This window comes from Fonsecaea multimorphosa, assembly GCF_000836435.1.
Source record: "Fonsecaea multimorphosa CBS 102226 unplaced genomic scaffold supercont1.15, whole genome shotgun sequence".
NCBI lineage: Eukaryota > Fungi > Ascomycota > Eurotiomycetes > Chaetothyriales > Herpotrichiellaceae > Fonsecaea > Fonsecaea multimorphosa.
Genome location: NW_015971649.1, coordinates 756,433 through 771,549, shown reverse-complemented (window position 1 = coordinate 771,549; position 15,117 = coordinate 756,433). Strand labels below are relative to the sequence as shown.

Here is a 15,117-nt window from a genome sequence, read left to right as displayed (position 1 = left end):
GTCTCCCCCAGTTTTTGCGGAAGTCCAAAGTTGCCCTGTGCTCCCCTTTTGCCAGCCTGGCCCAGCGCCTGCCCTCCCTGCGCCTTTTGCCGTGTGCCTGCGATCCTGCGAACCTGCAAAATACTCACCACCTTTGTTCCTCGACCTTTCAATCCTCAATCAACTAATCTTGACACCTCTCGTTGATTATTTCCTCGCTATCTGGCTTGCACGAACCGCACTGGACTGCATACTTCGTGTAACAGACCGCTTCCATCTCCATTGTTTTGATCTCGCCCAATTCCGTTGTCAACACGGGGAATTCTTCTTTGTTTGCGGCCGGCAACAAACCACCAAAACCACTTCTCGGTTGCCCTTTGTCTTGACCACACCAACCACCAGACCCAGAAACCCTCGCTCAACTCAACCCATGTTAATGTCCTAATCAACTAGAACCCATTCAACCGTCAAAGTGGCAACGACTACCCTGACAGTTTCGCCAGTCATGGCAAACTCGTGCGTCTCCCTCCCTAATCCCAGTCTGCCCGTTCTGACCCCCCCCAGTTTCGCTACGGCATGGCGCTCCTTTTGGCATACCATGACCTCCAACGACCGCCATGCCTCCCACGACTCTCCTTACCGAACAGGTCAACATGTCCCCGTCGGACAGAGTCGACATGCTCCCCTGACTTCCGTCGCAACCAGTGCCATTGAGTCGCAGCAAGATCTCTCCCACACGTACCACGATGAATCCAAACGACCCTCAGTCTCCTCAACTCAATTGGTTCAGTCACCTGCCAGACCATACTCGCCGGGTATGCGCTCCATATCATCTCCTAAGCGTGCTGGAACAACCGAGGAAGTGGCCTCTCCTGGTGAGATTCAAATGCAGAGCTTTGCCGACGGTGCACCTCCTCCCCCGCCAGTGTCTCATTCCTGGAAGAAAATCGACCGCTGGGCTGAGAAGAACTATCCAGAGCTCTGGGATCAGCTGGGCGAAGGATGTACGCAGAATGACATTAATGAGCTGGAGCATGAGCTGAACATGTCGTTACCGCAAGACGTCCGCGAGTCCCTCGTCATTCATGACGGTCAAGAACGCGGTGGCAGACCAACTGGGATCATTTTTGGCTGCATGCTGCTCGACTGCGAAGAAATCGTCCAGGAATGGAAGAACTGGCAGACTGTCAATGAGGAGTATCTGAGCGGTGCCCGGAAGCCCTCCTACAGCTCCAAGGGTCTCAGCAACGGCGCTTCCTCGTCAAGTCAGGCCAATGGCAATCGCTTCTGGAGGCAAGAATTGCTGGACAGACAAGAGTCACAACCTCCAAATGCCATCCAGAAAGCTTATGCTCATCCCAGTTGGATTGCTTTAGCCCGAGATTGGGGCGGCAACAATATTGCCATCGATCTGGCGCCGGGCCCGATGGGTAAATGGGGCCAAGTTATTCTTTTTGGGAGAGACTATGATTGTAAATATGTCGTCGCGCGATCGTGGGCACACTTTTTGGCCACAGTGGCAGACGACTTGAGCACCGAGAAAGTCTTTGTCGAAGAGGAAACCGGCGAGCTGAAACTGAAAGAATTCAAGACAGAGTCTGTCGAACCTGCTTACATGGATATTTTGCGTTGGCGAGCAGATCAGAAATATGGACGGAGAGGACCGAAACGGAGATCCCAGCCCCCAGGATTGAACAACAATTCAGTGGCCCAGAACGGCCGGCACTCTCCCTACAACAGTCCAGTCGTGGGAGAAGATAGAGGTCGGTCGCCTCACCGTTTTTCGCGAGGAGCTACGGGTAGCCCCAGACATACAGTCAGCAGTCCCCTTGCACGGGTTCAAGAAGAAATTGCCCAACCGCAAGCCATCCGCCCAGGTGGAGATGTGGTCCGAGACTTTGCTGAAGCTGCAGAAGATTCTGTTAGCGAAGGCAAGAAACGAGCAGCCCCTGCGCCCATAGATTCCCAGGTGGCAACTACCAAGCAAGCTGGAGATAAACTCGTCGATGTCTCGACACCTGCGTCGTTGAAGAGCGCAGATTCGAAGGACTTCCCCGCTACTCGACTCGCCCGAGTCTTGACAGCCGGCAACAACGAACCCCAGGACGACAAACCGAAGGACCCGGAACCCGAAGTCAAGGGCTTGGGTGTTAACGGCATCGAGGGAGAAATGAAGACGGTGGCGATTTGATAACCCTATCTTGCATTTTCGTTTCTGATAACGGCCAAAGTCGGTATAAATGACCTCGAACATTGCCTGGATATGGCGTGCTGGGGCACATTGAGCATTGTATGCAAGCATCAACAAGAATTAGTTATCATGGAAGGCGCGCTTTTACTACACAGCCCTGGCGTCTTTGACTTTGTTGTCGAAAGCTATCCCTTTTTGGCAAACTCTCTGGGCTGGATCAGGTGAAGGGATATATGGCTTGTTGTATGGGTAGAGTTGGTATTCCAATTGGCGGCAACCGGTATTGTGTGCGGGCGAGTTAGCAGGAAGCTCGATGCCTCCTCCAGAGAGAACACGGCGCCGTGCGGCGACCATTAAACATACCATGTGGAAAAGAACAGGGCGAATATCCTGTCGTCTGGAAGGGCAAAGAGAGGAGCACGTTCCCCAAGAGAAGTGTACCGAGTACGTGGGAAGGACTGGAAACGGACAAGACTAGAAGGCAATCCAAACAGACTCCATTGCATTCCCTTTATCTATGGCTTCTCCTGCGTTTTCCCTGGACGCCAGATTCATTCTAAGACTCCAGGTCGCCGTCATCATTATCCAGCACAATACAAAAATTATTCCTCCCGCCTCCGGGGTTGATCTCCCTTTTGCGGAATACCGTGTCGCCGCCGCTCTCGAGCCAATTTTGTCTCGCACTGGAGCCATCGAAGCGCCAGAGGCTGTAGTGCAACTTGCGTGTGGTCTTTGTGTGCAGGTGTACATAGCCCAGCGAGTTGAGGATGGCGGCGAGTTGCTGCGGCGTGAGGTAGCGGCTGTTGTGCAGGCAGGGCGAGGGCAGGACGAGGAACAGGCATGGAAGAAGTTGGGGAGGGGTGTTGATGGGACTGGGTTCTCCCTGGTCGTCAGTTCTCCTATCACGGTGTGATCTAGAGTGTGATGGCGATTGTGGCGCAAAGAACAACGTCGTCCGCTTCAGCATCGCTCCCCGCTGCCTCGGGTCGGGCACGTAGTTCAACACCAGGCTGAGACTGAGCACGTCGTAGTACCCTTCGCTTCCTCTTTCTCCTTGTCCCGGCTTGCCTTTGCCGCCCTCGGGGGGTTCAACATCGCCGGATGGAAGTGGGAGGTGCATGAAATCCACCTCCTCGATCCCCTCCTCCGAGCTACGCAGATCGATCCGCCTCACGCGCGTGACGGCGGGGACGTTGAGGGCGTTCTGTGTGCTCAGCGCCCCGATCTCGAGGATTCTGATCGGGGTCCGGAGCACGCCTGGCGTTGACGCGGGTTTCATGGTCCCAGCAGTAGCTTGTTCATCACCACCACCATCATCATCATCATCGTGATCCTGGACGAGAGAACCACGCCGACGATGCATCGCAGCCTTGCGAGCCCCAATCTCCCCCTCCAACCATCTCACCAGCACGCGACTAGAATCGCCGCCGCGCTCGGCGCTCTGGCCCTTGCGACTGGCGAGCTGGTACGACTTCAACCCGCCCTGCGCGGCGATTTGGGCCTCGATCTCGCGGACCGCGTCGACGTCAGTCGTGGAGCGCGCGTGGGCGAGGCGCTTTTGCAGCAGGTGGTGCGTGTTGATCAGTGCGCGAGTGTGTTTTGACGAGAGCGATGACGACGATGGAGGAGCGGACGAGGACGGGGCTGATGGACCTGGACCTGGACCTGGACCTGTCTTTGCCGTCGCCTTCTTCGCCTTCGCCTGGGCCTTGGAGGAGCCAGCGACGATGAGAGGCGGACGCGTCGATTTCAGGGATCTTTTTGCCTTGTTGCGCCGTGGAGCCTTGCCCTTCTTCTTGACCTTGACCGAGGATGGCGGGGACGGGATTGCCATGATGCTGGATCAAGCATGATTTTTGATGCGTGTCGCCACAGCACAGGGGGGCCTCAAATGCACGGTGATATGGGAGGAGGGACCTCAGGGAAGTGATTTTCTCTCCTGTGTTTGGGCGGCTCTATTCGGCGCTCCCCATGGGCATGGCTGCCATTTTGAAAGTTCATGAACTTTTCAAGTTTGAAGAAGCGAAAGCTGTGGCGACCAATCACCTCTATAGTTATACGGAGGTAGCACCGTCATATTAGGAAGACTCTTGGATTCTCTAGAGGTCCGCCTACAGTATTTCTCCTGACAAGGCTCATAAAAATGAGTGAGTATCAGTAACATTTTCCAGCCATGACAAGTCTGCGAGCTATTATATTAAGAGGCTATCGATCCTTGTCGTAGTGTCTCTCTCCTTGAGCATTGCAAAGCCTGGTAGACTAAAGTCCCTTCCATGGATCGAGCAAAGCCTTGAACTTCCAGTATTCTAGTCATACACATTTTAAGTCATAAATCGTGATGATCCGTATCTGAATCTCAAGCCCAATCTCCACTCCATCCTCCGTCAAACCCGCTGCTTTTTGAACACATTTCCACCATGAACACCATTAGCCTCCCGCTGCCGTTTCCGCTCGATCTCTTCTTTCATGATCCTCTCCGCCTCGCTCATCGGTCTTTGCTGAGCAGAACCGGTTGATTTCTTTGTAGCACCCAATGGGTTCTTTTTGAAAGATGCAGCGAACACATTCTTCGGTTTGGTTGACGAGCCGCCAAAGGACATGGATATAGGCTGCTTTGCAGTTGCCTGCACTGCTTTCGGGTCGTCGGACGCAGGAGGTGAGGTTATTGGGGTTCTGGTGTCCTCTTTTTCCTTGTCAGATGATGATTCATCTTTCTCTGAGAGAGGAGGCGTCGGTGGTTTGGCCGTCTCGGGTGTGGGTTTCTTTGCTCCAAAGTTGAGCACAATTTTCTCTCCCTCCTTTCGCTTGATACCCTCGCCGCCTACAGCCTCCGAGTCGTCCTCCTGCTCCTCTTCATCTTCTACAGTGTCTGACAGTCCCTGCCGCTTTGCTTTTCGAATCTGTTCCTGAATCATTCGTTGTTCACGTTCTTCATCGCCACGGTCTTGTCTTTCCTTCTTTCGGATCGCCTCTTGCCGCCGCAGTGCCTCAGGACTATTGTCAATCCAACTAATTGTGAGCCCACTCGCGCCAGTGCGGCTTTCATTCTTCTCATCCTCGTCCACACGGCATATGCCTTCTCTGCCCAGGTACTTTGCAAACTCGGTCAAACTGCTCCATTTGGTCGAATTCATATGAATATGTTGTTTATTTGAAATATACTCTTGATAGAAGTGGTTGACGTTAACCCTTTTCTCGCCGTGTCCCGTACGCAGGAGTTGTATGAAATCTCGGAGGAACTGGTTAGAATAGTCGTTGATGGCCTTCCGAGGGTCTTCGCCGATCAGCTGCATTTGACGGACGTGGGATTCCGAGGCAACATGGCATTTGAAGCCGTTCTCGTCGCGCATTTGCCGTTGACATGCTTGACAGTACCACCGCAACCGTTGAAGCCCTTTCGACTTCATCTGGTTGGCGATGTACTTGGTTGATCCCACTTCTGCTCGAGGCATGGCTGCGGTGGTATACGACAGGTTAGAGACAATGGTTAAGAGGCGTAAACGAGTAGGTGGGCGTCGTATCGTCAAAAGGCCGTGGTAATGGCAAGGTTGTCGAGTAATGCTTGGACCGCGGTGGTAAAGTGCCAGTGAGTGGCGAGAAAGTGCCAAGCCAGCCTTGTCACGTGATTCAACTGCCCAGCCATTCTGCTGACTAATATCACGAGGCTGAGAACGACAGCACTCATATCCCGCCCATAAACAACACGCTAGATAGAAATGCCAACAATCCATACAGAAGGTCCTCCAATGTGTTTCGCGACGCTCAAAGACATTGTCCCTCGGCAAATGTCTATTAGAGAACCATACAAACTTGAAATCGCATGTGGTGACTGACAAATACAACTTGTCAAGAACCAATCACGGGTCAGTGACTGCGGCATTCGACAGAGTCCAGATTGCTTTATCGTCGTCTGTTGGCGTTAAAGTGCAACAAATATGCAAGAGCGTGGGCATTTGTACCGTCGATGCGCACATTGAGCGAATAGCATGGACGGAGACGAATATGGCGACATTTGGAGAAACGTTGACACAATCAAGTTCGCTTCACTGCTTCCAACATCTGATAAGAACTGCTGCTGGTAATGTATAGGTATATTCGGACTCAACGCCCACCTAATTCCTACCTACGGAACTCGAGCTTGTAACTTCGTCTCACACTGATAATACCTGAAGCAAGCCCTCAATATTGATATCAATCATGTCTGCTACCATCACTGATACCCAGTCTCCAGCAGCTGCCAATGGAGTCCAGGATCCCCAGCAGTATGACTACAGCCGTCTCAAGCCCTATGTGCACCCGCCGGTAACAAAGGCGGAGCTCCCCTGGGCTGAACTCGTCACCCTCGACCTCGAGGAGCTGAGCCGCCCGGGAGGCAAAGAGCGTCTGGCAAGCCAGTTGGAACACGCCGTCCACCACGTCGGCTTCTTCTACGTCAAGAACTTTGGCCTATCCCAGGAAGAAGTGGACCGGCAATTCACACTCGCCCAAAACTTCTTCGAGCTGCCGGTGGCAGAGAAGAAAAAGTACGAAGTCCGCTACGCCGAGGCCGACTACAACGGCTGGAGACGGCCCGGCCGGTCGCTGCAGGCCACTGCCAGGGACAACGTGGAGATGCTCAACTTTCCCAAATTCACAAAGGACTTTGTCGGGAAATACGACTATCCCGATCTGATCAAGGCACACATCGGTGAGATCGAGGCCTTTCAGCGCGCCCTCCATGCCAACGTGGTGCTTCCCTTGCTGCGTCTCTTCGCGGTCGTCCTGCAACTTCCCGACGAGGAATACTTGGTCAAACAGCACACGTACGACAAGAAGAGCGAGGACCATTTCCGATACATGCTCTACCACCCGCGCACCGAGGAACAGTGGGCGGCCAGCGACTACGGGAGACGCGGTGGCCACACCGACTTGGGGACCGTCACGCTCTTGTTCCGTCAGCCCGTGGCCGGTCTGCAGATCCTGGGTGAAGATGGGAATTGGACGTACGTGTCGGCGCAACCCGGCACAATCACCGTGAACCTGGCAGACACTATCTCGCATCTGACCGGCGGGTGGCTCAAGAGCTCGGTGCACCGCGTCGTCGCCCCTCCGGAAGACCAGCGCCAGTACAAACGCACAGGACTGCTGTACTTTGCCCGGCCGCACAACGACACAGTGCTGGTTCCCATCACCGACTCGCCCGTGTTGGAAAAGGCAGGTGTCCAACCCAGGTTCGACAAGCTGGTCACCATGGAGCAGTGGGTCAAGGCAAAACAGACACTGCAGCTGAATCCGGATATTGCGGCCAAGAAGTGGGCGGAACGCGGAGATGGGACTGTCGAGGTCCTCGCTGGGTTCCGGGACCAAAAGTACAAGTCATAGGCTCGTGCCCGGCTATCTCCCCAATAACAACTATGTTCACTTGTCGAGACACGAGTAAAGAATCGACAAGACGTAAGAAGCTGGATGGCTCTTGAGAATATCATCTGCGATTTAGACTAACTCATAAACTATAAGCTACAAACTCTATGCACAACTCTATCCCAAGTCAGATAACATGTCAAGAGATCAATATATCAATCCCCACTGCTGTACTGACATAACTCAAAACTCTCTAACAATGAGTAACGACTGTCCTGTAGAAGCGAATTGTCGTCGCCCCACAGAAACAGCACATCGTGCCAGACAGAAAGACCACCACAGAGCTAGACATAAATCTACCAAAGAAACCAAACAACGTCCACATCGAAAAAGCATATAAAACAGCATAGCAAGAGTGGCACTTTCTCTCCTCGTGTTCTAGATAGCCCGGAGTCGTCTTGCAAGAAGCAAACTCAGCACGACAAACACGCCGATCCCTCCGATGATGCCAAAGAACCAGTACAAGCCTTCGGTATTTTTGCCAGGGACATTGACGTTCATGCCGAACAGACCAGTGATCAGGTTCAAGGGCACGAGAATTGTCGCCAAGACTGTAATCTTTGCCAGGTTCTTGTTGGTGTGGTTACCCTTCAAGATGTTGTCCACATTGAGCTGGGCCAGGTAGTTTGCGTGCGAGCGTGAGAGCATCTTCTCCACGTGGCCCAAGTTCGACATCATCGTCACAACGTGATCTTGGATATCGCCGAGGTACAATCCAATGTCACCACGAGGGGTCATCTGGTACTGGTCGTTGCAGCGCTTTGCAAAACCCTTGATGACGTCCGCTTTGCCGCCCAGCAGCCGCATCATGTTAAGAACACGCTTGCGGCATTCGCCAATCTGCCTCAGCAGAGCCAAGAAGTCGTCCTCGCGGGCAATGAACACTTGGTCCTCGATGTTCTCGGATTCTTGCTCAGCATCGCGAATGATAGGCGCGAAAGAATCGACGATATCGTCGATCATGGCGTAACAGATGTAATCCGGACCAAGAGAAAGGAAATCACCTAGCTTCGCGATACGCTTGCGCACGTTCTTCGGATGTGGGTTCCGGTTGTAACTGAAGCTCAGCACTCCATCAGCACAGACGACAATATAGACGTGGATCGGATCGAGAAAGTCTTCGTGGCCTTTGTCCATGTTGAATGACCTGAAACAGACAAAGTAGTATTGCGAAAATAATTCTACTTTTTCGCGAGCCTCTTGTGTCTCGATATCTTCTTGGGTGAGGCGATGGATCTTGAAAGCCCTGCAAAGGACAGCAAGCTCGGCCTTGGTGGGGTTGAGGACGTCAAGCCACCATACACCACCGTCAGGTCCGACGTCGAATAGATCGCGGAATGTGGTGCCATCGGCAACAAAGTCGCCCAGCTTCTTGGCCCGCTGACCTTGAGTCAGTTCAGACGAAAACAGGAAGAATCTGTCAACGGGCTCCGGCGCAGGACGATTTGATCGGATCATAACCTCCTCTTCCGACGAGGAAGGCTGACCATTGTTTGAATCATGGTGCGTAACGGGTTTCTCATAAAAACATTCCCCATTGAGAGCTGCATTGGGTTCCTCGGCGTGGCCAACATGGTGTTTTCGAAGATCAACAAATGCCCGGCTGTCATTTGAGACTTCGGTAGTCTGGTCATCGGGAATTTTGCCCTGTGCACATAGAGCAACGAATTCCTCGAGCTCCTCGAAATCAATCTTGTATGTCTTCCCAGGCTCCTCGTCCGTAGGGAAGGTCACGTCCTCAGTGGCATCCTTGTCCGTGCGCTGGGTCAGAGCAGGGGGGACGCTAATATTACTCAGCGTCGGGCGTCTTTGGCTGGTGCCGTTGGAGTAGGTGCGATTTCGGAAAGTCTCCAGGAGTGAGGACGCATGGCTTTCGGCAGTGTTGGCGCGTTGTCGACGACGTGGCTCGGCGAAGGCTTCAATGGAGTTGGCTGGGGAAGTTGATCGGGAAGACGAGCTCTCTCGTGAACGATCATTCCGCGGGAGACGGGTACGACCCTCGCGGTTATTCGTAAATCTCCTAGCATGAAGAGACGGACGTCTGATACTGGTGTGCGGTCCGTCAATTTCCATGTCGCTTTTGTCGTCATCTTCGATGGCACTCTCAAAGTCGCGAGCGATTGGATTTCTCTCTTGATCCCGTGCCTTCAGTAACGCGTTGTCCACAGACGCCAGGTCTCGTTCTTCTATAGCGCTCGATCTCGGAGTGGGAACTTGTAGTTCGACCGCGGGCACAGTCAAAGTAACGTGGGCGGGATGGACACCCAAAGTGTTTCGGTGATCGTCCAGCTCAGGGGCTGGGGTACTATAGCGGCTGTCCATCTTTTCTTCCGGCGAAGACCCCGACAACGACATGTTGGGCAAAAGATTCCGTCTCATACAGACTCAAATAGCCCTGGTGGCACTGTAACCAGTGCTGCCCATGCGCTGATTATGCCACTTTGTAAGCTGCGACGACGAATGAGCCGCCAGGTAGGGAATAAAGTGTCTCAAAGGTATCCAAACAGCCAGAGCGGTCTCTTTTTCAGATAATCAATAGCGGTGGTTTCCCAGGCCAGGGTCGGCCAGGGACAGGCTTGAAGCTCCAAAGGGCCAGTTACGGGGGTCGAGTTGTAGCGCCGGTGAAGACCATGCAGGAGGTGCCCAGCAGAGGGCGAATGAAGGAGGAGAAGACTGTAGAGCCCGCCAACTTGAAGGCCGTAGGGAAGTCAACGTCGCTGTCGAGCGCCAGGGTGGAAGGTTCGAAAACAGAGATAGGAAAGACTGCGAACCAGTCTTCCTATACCTTTTGCTGCTCGAGGTATGGGAATTCTGGGTAGTTAGAGAGACCGAGACTCTGAACAGACAAGTTGGCCAGTCCAAGGAGTCAGTGTTGGGTAGATGGGTGGATGGAATAGAACCGGAGGAGTAGAACCGGAGGTGTGAGAGAAGGGGTTATGTAACAGCGCGGATTTCTGCAGTATACAGCCAGGGGTTGAGAATGTGTCCAACGGAAGTCCAAGGCGATATAAAAGGCCAGGAAGAAAGAAAAAAGGTGCGCAAAAAAGGTGGAGAGAGGTTTGAGTTGCTATTATGCAACTTCGATGTCACTGGGGAAAGTGGTGAGGAGAGAAAAAAGACGCCGGCAGCCTAAGGGAAGGAAAAATTTGTGAGGGAACCATCCAGCAGGTCCCTGTAGCCTGCAAGCCTGGAGCAGGCTTGGGCAGAGCCGAGGGGTTGATGGATAGACGGAACCAGCACGCTCACCAACCAAAAGGCCCTGAAACTCAGCAGATGTGTAACGATTAGTGGGCACTGCAGTGTGGCCCCCTCTTTAGCGAGAGGCATTTTCTCAAGCCCATGGCGCCGGCAAGGCATTGTGTTCGGATTCGCCCGTGGCCCCCAGAACAGCCACTCAGAACCAGAATTCCTTCGCGGTCAATCGCCGAGATCTTGGTCCCCTGTCACCCATGCTGTACCCCCGAGTTCCCCTTTCCTTAACCAGAACTAGCCAAGGTCGTGTCTGGTTTAGGCTTGGAGAACCTAGAAGGCCACCCGTGAGGGGTCAATAAGCATCGATGGTGTCGCTGCTCCGGAGCTTGTTTTGAAGTCCAGTATCACGACTCGAGGCCACTTTGGTCTTTACCTTGAGCTCACACCACAACAACGAAATAATATCCCGTGCTTGCCTAGGTACCGGAAGCATCGATCAAAGCAAGAAAGTTCCAATCATTGAATCTAATCGCACATCGCTCGAGAAGACCACAGCCATCACCAATGGACGCCGTAATTTCTCAGCTGCAAGACTTCTTCGAAGGTCAAATAGTATGTCCGAACACAATAATCAGCCTATACACCTTCCCATCCCCTCTTCTCAGCTCATCTAAAACCGCGTTGCCCCGTTCTGACTCGTTGCAACCAGGATTTTGACGGTCAGCGTCTCGCAGAGCGAATCTCCTATGCCGTCCTAACCATCGCGTCTGTAAGGCTACCTCCCATTCTGGAACCCTGTTGGGACTGGGTGTCACCTTCTGTTGGCGGCTGATTAAGACACGTGCAGATTCTTGCTCTGGTTATGGGCTTCATTGACCAAGACATCTATTTGACTATGTGGATTGGATTGGCGGGCGCCCTGCTTGCAATGGTTCTTGTCGTTCCTCCTTGGCCAGCCTACAATCAACATCCTCAACCCTGGCTTGGTTCCAAAACTGTATTGCCGCCAGGCGGCATCGTGGTGGAAACAAAGGCAAAATGAGCATATGTGTGGATATTTCATGGACGAATCTAGCGGGTCACAGTGTCTTCAGGTCTTTATTTGCCTGATGCTCTCGCCTGATGCCTATGCTTGAAACCCCCGTGGTCATCGGTTCCTCGGTCTTTGGTCGTCAATGCATTCGGCCATCAAAAGTCATCGAAATTGTGACCTGGTAAGAGCCACCTGAACATTCAAGGCACCATACGCCGGCTCTCATCCGCCTCCCTGAACCTATCGCCTCTTGCGGCTGTGCGCGGCGCCGCACTGACCCTGCTCGGTGCTGCATTGTTCTTCAATCAAAGCTATGATTCTTCTTCTCAAGAATCCGGGAGGGGTTTGGAATTTTGCTCAGTTCATCATTTATCGGCCGTACTTCTGGAATTCCCAGTCTCGGTTGTCCAACGGGCAGACTTGTCGAGTCTTCAGCCAGCGGGAGATGCAGTGGAAGTGGAAGGCGTGCTAAATCCCAGCGTCAGTGGTTTGATCAAATGATCATGGCTGCTCTCCTCACATTGCAGATTCCCCATGCAACCGTACATTCCTCTGTTGTAGCTGCGCCCTGATTTGCCTGGCATTCAATGCCTGGGGTATTATTAGCCAAGGGGGCCGATGAATCTGAGGTCAGAGCCATAGCTTACAGAGATCCATAATGTGGTTTCTGCAGATGGCACAGTTGTCAACGACAATGTCCCAAGCCCATAGGGCCACCGCATTCCACTGCAATACATCAATACATGGGTCGAGGCAATTCGTGTGATGCAACCCACCTTCTTGACTTCAAATCTCTTCTTGGTGTCACCACCCTCAGTGGCACCCGATTTTGAGGCTTTGACGGGGGCTTTGGTCTTGGAATCAGAAGGCGCAGCAGCATCGGCCATCTCAACGTCCGCCATTTGAGTGTGTGGGAGTGTGGTCGCTTCTTGGACAGTAGGGTGGAAAGTGCGGGGCGACTAGTGAGGATGAACTGAAGGTTCAAGGTGGTTATGGGTTATAGTGTCAAGTTTTCTGGTTGAGTCGAGTGTGGATATGCAGAACTGACGGTGGCTCAAAGGAAGATGAAGGACAAGACCAGATGAAGTGGAAGTCAAAAGGTCCTCCGGGTCAAACTGCGGAGTTGATGGATGAGCAAGACACAAGGCTGAAGCGAATGAATAATGGCTGAGGATGAGTCTCAAACCAGGATTGGTCAGAGCGGCGCCGCCTCGCAGCCTGGTCAGTGGTCACCCACTGGTTGACTGGCATAGCTGGCTGGTTGGGGTGGCGAACCCCCTATGAGCCTCTGGCACGCCCGTGACGCCCATCGCCGCCCAGCCCAGCCCTGCCCCAAGCACCGCCCGCCCTGGAGGTGCCGCCACCCTTTCACACTCTTATTTGTTGTCCTTCCCTCATCTTGTCGCAGGCTCCTGCGTCACCCCCGAATCCATTCGCTTGCTCTGTCCCTTCACCATTTCACCTTCGCGGTTCACCGACCTGGTTCAACAATATCTTCATTTCTATCAATACGACTGTTATATCTCGGACCAATCCTCTGTCTTTGGGATAGACTTGGTCGTTCGCGCATCAGAAACCACAGTACATTCAGACAATGAACACTTACACTTCAACCTTGAACCGCAGCTCACATCAACCACGACGACCTACTCCGAGACCCTACGCTTCGCCACACCGTAAACGCTCAAGATAGACGCCCACCAGTACTCTCGGCCGGTCTCTTTGTCCTCTTGTGCGATTCAGTGCCTATTCGTATATCTCTGAGCGTTCTGCATTTCATTATTCCTTGTCTACTCAGGCCCTGGGCTGCCGATTTTATCAGGCCCATCACCCCTCTCAAACACAATGTCTGCGGTGGCTGCGACTCCGTTACATCAAGGCCCTCGAGGTCCTCGCCGTTCAGGAAGAAAGCCCCGACCATCAGACGCTCTTGACAGTGACAGCACTACGGCTCCTGCTGCACCGGCTGCAGAGCCTCAGCGAAACCCCTCCCCCGCCATGGGAAATACAACAAAGAACAACATCAAAGCTCAACATCGCAAACCTCCACAAGGCAATCACAAGTCACAAACAGAAGGAAAGCATGGCAACAACCAGCAGGCGAAGGTCAAGGCGACACCGACGCCCGTGAAACCAGCCGCGTACGCCGGATCTGCTTTCCAACAATCCCCAGCCCCTTCGGCTCTTCCTCTCCCAAGCTTCTACTCCAAGTCTCTACCCACCACGAGCTCCATGCCACAACAACCTCCCACCTCAGAGGACACCAGCTCCCACGACTCTTCAGTCACACCGGGCGATGAATCACCTAGCAAGCGAGAATCAACTCCCTGTGACTTCCTCTTTGAAGCCGCCCGACAAGCAAGAGCTACTCCTCGGGGTGAGAGCCCTGCCACACGCTCGGGCAATCTCTCTGTTGCGAACGGAAGCCCTGCTTCACAGTCACCAGCTCCCCGAGAGGGAGACCCCATGTTCCCCTTTGAGCTTGAAGGCGGCAATCCGGGAGAAGATGGATTGGCGTTCGCTACCCCTTACAAAGATCGCATTGAAGCTCTGCGATCCACGAAGTCGACGTCTACAGGAGGCAGAGGCATGGACGAGAACGAACGCAGGGCGAAATCGGAGGCATTGAAGAAGTTGCTTATGAAATCGAGCGGTCGAGAAAGCGGCATCGACAATGATACCGTCGCCGATACTAATCCATTCAATGCCAAGGCCCCATATTCGGCGGGTGCTCCCCTTCCCCATGGCCAGCCTCGCTCCAGCTCGAACCCTGGCACACCGGTGTACACGCAAGAGAATTCTGCATATCATTCTCCGCAAAACTTCATCCCGGTAGGATATCCATTCCCAGGCCCTCAGATGTATACTCCAAGGCGCACGAACTCTTCTCGGCTTAGGCATGTTTATGGAGCACAAAGCGAGCCCGAGTATGCCGAGTTGTCGTCCGATAGCGCGATAACACCGCCGACGGCGTCGCGAAAACACACCTCTCGTCCACAAGCCCAATATACTACGGCGTCATCCACAAGCCAACCGCAGATGCCGACTCATCGATCTAAGCCTAGTGCGCAACAACTTGAGGATGATTTGAGAAGGGTACTGAAACTGGACCTCACGTCTCGAGGATGACTCATTCTGAGCGGAGCTTTACATGACATCTAGGCGAAACTAGAACAGGACAGAGGGTGGATCAATGTACGAAAACCATGGTTTATGATCTTGATGAGATGGATCGGGTCAGGACGACATGGATTTGTCGGGTTTGGGTTGGTCCACGTGGTGGTCTACTAGCACGGAAGTTATTTCTGAAAGATCATGACAT

The 15,117-nt window shown here is 53.3% G+C and overlaps 7 protein-coding genes across 7 annotated transcripts; 3 read left to right on the top strand and 4 right to left on the bottom strand.

Moving 5' to 3' along the window:
- Nucleotides 1-577: 577 nt before the first annotated feature.
- Z520_07632 (uncharacterized protein) lies at nucleotides 578-2,170 on the top strand (the record flags this gene model as incomplete). The annotated part of the gene is made up of 1 exon (XM_016778129.1): nucleotides 578-2,170. One exon carries the CDS (start codon nucleotides 578-580, stop codon nucleotides 2,168-2,170), a length of 1,593 nt encoding a protein of 530 aa, XP_016631035.1.
- Nucleotides 2,171-2,726: 556 nt separating this feature from the next.
- Nucleotides 2,727-4,004, bottom strand: Z520_07631 (uncharacterized protein; the record flags this gene model as incomplete). Its single annotated transcript, XM_016778128.1, has 1 exon — nucleotides 2,727-4,004. The coding sequence occupies one exon, from the start codon at nucleotides 4,002-4,004 to the stop codon at nucleotides 2,727-2,729; it is 1,278 nt and encodes a 425-aa protein (XP_016631034.1).
- A 550-nt stretch (nucleotides 4,005-4,554) lies between these two features.
- On the bottom strand, nucleotides 4,555-5,622 carry Z520_07630 (uncharacterized protein; the record flags this gene model as incomplete). Its single annotated transcript, XM_016778127.1, has 1 exon — nucleotides 4,555-5,622. One exon carries the CDS (start codon nucleotides 5,620-5,622, stop codon nucleotides 4,555-4,557), a length of 1,068 nt encoding a protein of 355 aa, XP_016631033.1.
- A 745-nt stretch (nucleotides 5,623-6,367) lies between these two features.
- Nucleotides 6,368-7,531, top strand: Z520_07629 (uncharacterized protein; the record flags this gene model as incomplete). Its single annotated transcript, XM_016778126.1, has 1 exon — nucleotides 6,368-7,531. The coding sequence occupies one exon, from the start codon at nucleotides 6,368-6,370 to the stop codon at nucleotides 7,529-7,531; it is 1,164 nt and encodes a 387-aa protein (XP_016631032.1).
- Nucleotides 7,532-7,948: 417 nt separating this feature from the next.
- Nucleotides 7,949-9,925, bottom strand: Z520_07628 (uncharacterized protein; the record flags this gene model as incomplete). Its single annotated transcript, XM_016778125.1, has 1 exon — nucleotides 7,949-9,925. One exon carries the CDS (start codon nucleotides 9,923-9,925, stop codon nucleotides 7,949-7,951), a length of 1,977 nt encoding a protein of 658 aa, XP_016631031.1.
- A 2,239-nt stretch (nucleotides 9,926-12,164) lies between these two features.
- Z520_07627 (RING-box protein 1A) lies at nucleotides 12,165-12,697 on the bottom strand (the record flags this gene model as incomplete). Its single annotated transcript, XM_016778124.1, has 4 exons — nucleotides 12,165-12,263; nucleotides 12,316-12,386; nucleotides 12,443-12,521; nucleotides 12,572-12,697. The coding sequence occupies 4 exons, from the start codon at nucleotides 12,695-12,697 to the stop codon at nucleotides 12,165-12,167; spliced, it is 375 nt and encodes a 124-aa protein (XP_016631030.1).
- Nucleotides 12,698-13,640: 943 nt separating this feature from the next.
- Nucleotides 13,641-14,924, top strand: Z520_07626 (uncharacterized protein; the record flags this gene model as incomplete). Its single annotated transcript, XM_016778123.1, has 1 exon — nucleotides 13,641-14,924. One exon carries the CDS (start codon nucleotides 13,641-13,643, stop codon nucleotides 14,922-14,924), a length of 1,284 nt encoding a protein of 427 aa, XP_016631029.1.
- Nucleotides 14,925-15,117: the final 193 nt, after the last annotated feature.